This window comes from Alligator sinensis, unplaced genomic scaffold (assembly GCF_000455745.1).
Source record: "Alligator sinensis unplaced genomic scaffold, ASM45574v1 scaffold436_1, whole genome shotgun sequence".
NCBI lineage: Eukaryota > Metazoa > Chordata > Crocodylia > Alligatoridae > Alligator > Alligator sinensis.
Genome location: NW_005842172.1, coordinates 1134616 through 1141684, shown reverse-complemented (window position 1 = coordinate 1141684; position 7069 = coordinate 1134616). Strand labels below are relative to the sequence as shown.

Below are 7069 nucleotides of genomic sequence, written 5' to 3'. Positions count from 1 at the left end.
TCGGCAGCGACGCCAACAAGAAAGCCAGCAGGGAAGTCGGCAGCAACGCCAGCAGAGAAGCCGGTAGGAAAGCCGGCAGCGACATCAGCAGAGAGGCCGGCGACGAGGCTGACAGCGGAACCGACGGAGGCGGCAGGGACATTGTCCACAAAGGCGGCAGCAAAGCTGGGAGCGACACCGGCAGAGGTTCCAGCAGCTGCACCTGCAGCAGAGCCGGCAGCAGCACCCGCAGAGGAACTGGATACAGACGCAGAGAGAGCAGCGTCGGGGCAAGCCGGCGCCGAGACCAAGGAGTGAGCCTGCAGGAAAGCCTCGGGGAGGAGGTAACAGGGGCGTGGTCAGTGGGGCCCCATCGGGTGTTGCCAAAGGGTTGCTGAAGACCCAAGGAGGGACGAAACGAGTGACGGACGGGGCCCGCTAGAGCCCTAGGATAAAGGCTGAGACTCAATGCCCGAATAGGGCAAACCACTAGGGTGGAGTAGTTTGGCACAGGGGAATCCACGAGGCCCATAGGCCAGGGGCATCATTCGTGGCCTCCTGGCCCTGTAGCCTTAGTACTTCAGCTGTCACGGTGGTGAGGAATTGCAAGTTAAGTCACAGGGTGGATAGGTTAGGGTGTCAGGATTTCGGATCGGTGGGACACGGTCCGAGGACTTTGGAGTCCACACATCAAGGCACGAAGATACCGGCACGTAGCTGGCAGGCCGTGGGAAGAGGTCAAGCAGAGCAGCGAACGCTTAGGGGGCCCGAAGACAGGCGACCCAAGGTGGCGAGTGGCCGGGCTGTAGGGGAGGTCGGAGCCCCGTGACTGCCCGCTGGGAGGCGCGACAACCCTGGAGGCTGCCTCGAAGGGGAACCCCTCCACTGAGGTAACATTCAAAGTCGTGGCAGGCAAGTCAAGGGGATCCCCTGACGTCAGCTGGGGTAGTCTTTGGGGTCCACCCGCAAGCCCAGGACAGGCGCGATTAGTTGTCCGAGCTAAGGCCGCACGAGAGCGCCTGATCGAACAGAGGCGGGCACAGGTTCTTTGGGAACATGCCCCAGCTGCCCAAACAGTGGGGCTTTCCCCACATCTCCCTGCCTAAGGGGAAAGGGAGGAACGGGGTCACAGTGGTGGTGTCCCCCCGCTGGCCGTCCCCGCCGCCCTCCAGAACAGGCAGCAGGGAGGGGGAGGCAGTGTGCAGGGAGAAAGGGAGGGGAATGGGGCAGGGGGAGGCAAAGGTGGGGTCACAGTGGCAGTTGTTGTTGGGGTCAGGCGACGGGGAGGGAGGAAGGGAGGGAAGTGGGGAGGGGTAGGAGGGGGGTCACGGTGGCAGCGTCCCCCTGCCACCAGGGCCCAACAGCCAGCAGGGTAGGAGAGGTGGTGGGGAGGGAGAGAGGAAAGCGGGGAGGGGAGGCAGGGGAAGCCTTGCTGCAAGGTGGAGGCGGATGGGAGAGGGAGCCCTCGTGCTGGAGGCTGAAGGAGGCGGCAGCAGCAGCAGGAGTCTTTACATGGCTGGCCCCGAAGGGTGAGTGGGGGATGAGAGGGCACCATGTAAACACTCCCTGAAATCTGTCATTCTTGAGGGGCAATTAGCTAGTGATTATATAATTTGATAGCAATTCTTTGATTACAAAGAGGCAATATTAGTAGTAGATACGTGAAGGAGATTGATTACTTGGGGCATATTTTCAGCTTGTCCATCAAATTCATTTATGGCAAAATGGACCAGGCAGAACTTGGGCGCAGTATTTTTCTTTCACCCAATAATCCTATTTGCCCTTTAAAGTTAATCTTAAATGTTCTCATGCTGTCAGCATTTTTTAATGAAGTGCCAGCTCAGAACTAATTGGATTTGCCAGACAAATCAGAGCTTAATAGTTTTGTGAACTGTTAACAACTGTGAACAGTTATTGAGTTAAAACATGTTAGAATGTAGACATTACTTCCAATATAAAATTTCTAACTTAAAATAATTTGTAGAAAGACATAATTTGTTCTCTATTTCAAACGCAAACTCTTAGCGGTGCTAAGGGATAACACTTAAGACACTGCACAGATGAACATTTTCAGTTATTTTACAATTTGAGTTCACCCATTTTCACTTCTTTTATTCAATTTGCTTTTGCTGTGAAAATAAATTCTCTATTTTCATTGATCTAACAGAGACTTGGGGCTCAATGTCTGTTGTTCTCATAGGCACTTAAATGTCTCACCATCTGTCTTTTCTCTCCTAGTCATAACTGTTGAGATCCGATTGTAAAAATAAGATGTAATGGAAGGGAGCCAACAAAATATCACATGATGAAATACCATTTAACTAGCAAACTAGTAATAATCATTTACATTTCCACACACAGCTCTTAGTTTACTTAAAGCTTTATAACACGTTAAGTAGGTAAATAGTATTATCCTCACCAGGGATACTGGTTTTCTCTGTTTAAAAAAAAAAATCACAAATTTTGTGATTAAATCTCCCAAAATCCATTTTTCCACGATTAAAATGAAACACTACTATATATAGGTATCAACTGAACACAATGTTTTATTGATATATGTACCATTTTAAAGCAGTTTGGAAGCCTACCAGTGTCTCAACTGCTATAATAAAACACATTCTAAATACTTATCAATTTTGGCATAGATTTTGAGTTTTTTTACCATGGAAAATCAGAGCTCCCTCTGCCCCCTTCACTCATCAGGATGCAGGTCCTGCTGCAGCTGTCCCCCTCCACCACTGCTTTGTGGCACTGAGAAGCCCCAATATGCCAGTGCCCTGCCCATGCCACTGCCTCTCACTCCTGCTCCCCTGCCCCCCAGCCCTGCTTGTGTCCCTTACTCCCCACCCACAGCCCTGCCAGAGGGGGCCCCCAGCTAACAGGATTTTGGAGCTAGGGACTCAGGTCTGCAGGCCCCTACCCCCCACAGCAGCACCTGAACCCCGGTTGCCACCCATGGGAGGTAGCAGCTGCTACAGAAGAGCAGAGCACAGAGCCCGGCTCCCCCTCCCATATGGACGGCACAGCTGGAGCAGAACATGTTGGTGGGGGGTGGATGCAGGCTGCCTGCTTTAGGTTCAGGACTCCCTGCCCTGCTGCCCTCCCCCAGGGCCTGCGCAGCTCAGCAGGCAGGAACCAGCATGGCAGGGCAAAGCAGTACTGGGCAAGAAAGCTTGTTACCGCCACTGGGAGCTCTGCACCACCATGGCGAGGTGCCCCCTACCTGGCCAGCAGCAGTGAGGGGCACAACTCCATGTCACCACCCTCCCTGCTGCAGGGGGCGCTTTGCCATGGCAACATGGGGCTTGCAGCAGTGGCACCAAGCTTCCCTGCCCCACTCTGTCCTGCCATGCCAGGTTCCACCTGCTGGGCCATGGAGGCCCCGGGGGAGAGGGCAGCAGGCTAGGGAACCCATGTCTGCAGCAAGCAGCCTGCACCCACTTCCACTCCGAGCACAAATCTGAGGAGCACGTGCCTCCCATTACCACCCCCAGGATTGCACACATCAATGGGGAGCCAGCCCCCACCCCAGACGAGCCACCTGCAGCTCCGTCCTGCTCCCTTCTCAGGCCCAGCAGCTGCATATTCCAGCCCAGCCCCCAAGCCCCAGCAAGGCAGCAGCCCCAGGGAGAAAAATCTGGGTTTTTCTCCTTAAAACGAGAAGATCCAGGTTTTACAACATTTTTTGTGGCAAACAGAAAACCGAGATCCCTGATCCTCAGACTACCACGGAAAACTTACGTACAAGAAGAGTTTTCCAAGCACATACAGGAAAAGAATAGAAAAGACAGAAACAGAACTCAGATCTTATATCTCTCTTTTGGTTTATTACTTGAGTCATCTTCCTTGGCTACCTTACTAGATTTTAAGAGGAGGGGCCAGATTCCTTAGTCTCTGCACTGCTGTGATGCCATAAAGGTAATACAAACCGCCATGACACTGATGTGGGTAAATACAAATCTGGGAGTCACAAGCCAATCTAGCTGTCCTAGGCCACCAGTCTGACAACAGCCAGCGCAGTGGGATCAGTGGGCTGGGAGTGGTCTGTGTCAGAGTTCCCATACACTCGACTATATTAGCAGAGGATCCTTCTGAGAGTTACCACCATCTGAAAGCTGCACTTAACGACTTCACCCGGGGTGCCAAATAAATAATCATGTACACAACATGTACATGCATGTGCACATTTGCATGTATATTACACCAATCCTCTAACACCCCCCCCCTACACACACACACCCCTTAAAATGGTCAAAGTAAAAAAATTGTAAAGGAAGAACTTAAAAAATTCTAGCATATATATTTTCTTTTTAAGTAACTTTAAAAAATATAACCACCCAATTTTGCAACTAAATAGAATCAAGCATTCTCTATTTTTATGAGTTATATAAAGCCTTATTACTTTTTGCTTTTATTTTACATTGTGTCCATATTGCAGTTTTTTCTAAACCACGTGCCTATTTCATTTTGGCTTCTAGGAGTCAAAAGCTTCAGAAGAACACATTTTAAATTGTTCAGAATTCTGGTTAAGAGAAATTCCCATCTTTTCTTCTAAATGGGGAAAGCAAAGTAAATGTCAATGCTGTACAGGTCACATAAAGGATACATACAGTTAGGTATGCAATCTTGTACAATTTTGAACTACCTCAAATTGCACTTACTTTAATGAAGATTGAATACTGTGCATTTCAGAATTAGAATCAATATTAATGAAGGGTAGATTCTGATGCTGAATGCTTTTGTGGAAAAATTATACATAGGATTTACTCTCAAAGAGTAAGTACCTGCATGTTTCATCCTTGTACAAAAAAGTGAAATTGAAAAGAAATGACTTCCTGTGGGTGCTTTAGAAAACAGAAAAATATCATGTTGGTATTATTACTGCCTGCACGCAGAAATCAAACTTGTAAATACAGTAAAGAAAAACAATACGTGAACTGAGTATGGAAAACAAATGTACACTGATTTCACTGACAGCCAAACAGAAACAACCCAACATTTAATTTTTTTTTCCATTTTGAGAAATGTATAATTAGCAACCTGTCAATTTGTGCTATCCATTATGTAACCAGAATGTGACCTCAGCTACAGAATAACCAAAACTCAATTTTGTGTAATTTAAGTATAAATGTTGTTAACAAGCATATCATTTGAATGACACTAAAAGCTTGCTTATTGAAAAGTAAGTGATAAAAGAGTAACTTACTAAGCTTTTGTTTCATTTTACCTTGTAAATACATGAGGAAAACCTGTTTGCTGCCTACAAAGTTCACCCTTTGCAAATGAGAATACTCTAAGCACCAAAATCTGTATTTAGGTAACTAAAAAGAAAAGACAACTATTCTGAAGATGCTTAGCAGTCTCATTCACTAATAAATTCAGCAGCAGAGTGACAATCAACTTCAACCAAATGTAAAGGTCTAAATACGAAATTTAATGATTTGCTCTAGTCAACCACGTGACGTTTTGGCTTTAAGTTTTATATCTGAGGAAATGTTTATTACCTAGTATCAGCTGCTCATTCAGTATGTCCAGCAAAATGCATTTAAAAACAGATTTCTGGTTCTAGCAATTACCATTTCCAGTATCAGTATCTACTGTTGTTACTATGTTACAGTCTATTATTATTATTATTATTATTATATATATCACTAGAATCAGTATCTCCTATGATAAATAAATTAATTGCAAGTGTTTACACTGGCCACTTCAAAACTCTAATGACCCAGGTATAAAAACTTGGTATCTCTGTATCAGGCAAAAGTAAATGCCTCAATTGGGAAAAGTGAGCAAAAGCACAGGACAGAGATATACACTATTCAGTTCTAAATCTGAACTTCCCAAAATTGAACAAGTTTAGATTCAGTTTGAACAGATAAAAGTTCCTTCATGACTTGGGAGCCCAAGTCCCATTTTAAAACATGAAAGTGACTAAGACTTAGACTTCCAATTCCCCTAAATCCCTTTGGAAAATGGAATACAGGTACGTTAGCAAATTTTACCTAAAATTTCAAATTTGAACCCAAGGTTTACATCCAGTTTTTGGTTTAGGACAATATATGTAACATATATTTTGAAGTTGAATTATTTTAAAGTCGTGTATTCCCCTACCTGTTGGCTTGGTCACTCCAAGGAATCCAGCTTGTCCAAGGATTTTAAATACTTTGTGTGCTGGAAACTGTCCCTCTTCTTCCCATTTGTCCACAAATGGGTTAATCTCTTTGTCAATAATCTGCATTTCGAAAACATGAAAAGGTTTTTAAAATCAAAGAGGTACCTATACAAATACCTTTGGCAGAATAATTTTTAAAATTGAGACTATTCTATTGCAAAATTGTGATACCCCACAAATTTGCCTGTTAGATACATAAAACTCACAGTCTCATAGTGCTTAGGGTCGGAAGAGACCTAAATAGATCAGGTCCGACCCCCTGCCCTGGGCAAGAACAAGAGCTAGGGTCATAACACCCCAGCCAAACACCTCTCCACCCTCCTTTTGAAGACCCCCAAGATAGGAGAGAGCACCACCTCCCTTGGGAGTCCATTCCAGAGCCTAGCAGCCCTAACTGTAAAGTAACGTCTCCTGATGTCCAGCCTGAACCTTCTAACAATTTGTGGCCATTATTCCAAGTAACCCCCAGTGGTGCCCGGGGGAACAGAGCCTCACCCAATTTCCGCTGGTCCCTCCTGGTGAGTTTGTAAACAGCCACCAGATACCCTCTCAGCCTTCTCTTGTGGAGGCTGAATATATTCAGGCCCTTTAACCTCTCTTTGTAGGGCTTGAACCGCTGCCTCTTGACCATGCAAGTGGCCCTCCTCTGGATCCTCTCAATGCTAGCCACATCCCTCTTGAAGTGCGGCACCCAGAACTGGATGCAGTACTCCAACTGTGGCCTGACCAATGCCACATAGAGGGGGAGGATCACCTACCTGGACCTGTTTGTCATGCATCTACAGATTTACCACAAGATGCAGTTAGCCTTACTAACCACTTCCTCGCATTGGCGGCTCAAGTTCATCCTGGAGTCAACAGTGACTCCAAGATCCCTTTCTGCCACTGTGTTGGCAAGAGGGGGGTTTCCTAGCCTAT

At 46.4% G+C, this 7069-nt stretch overlaps 1 protein-coding gene across 1 annotated transcript in view; it reads right to left on the bottom strand.

Annotated features, from left to right (window-relative positions):
* Positions 1-7069, bottom strand: part of LOC102374153 (probable acyl-CoA dehydrogenase 6) — a 160012-nt gene that overhangs the window by 147618 nt on the left and 5325 nt on the right. The window contains exon 2 of the mRNA XM_006025902.3: positions 6091-6211. Coding sequence (XP_006025964.1) covers positions 6091-6211 — 121 coding nt within the window. The remainder of the gene's footprint in view (positions 1-6090; positions 6212-7069) is intronic.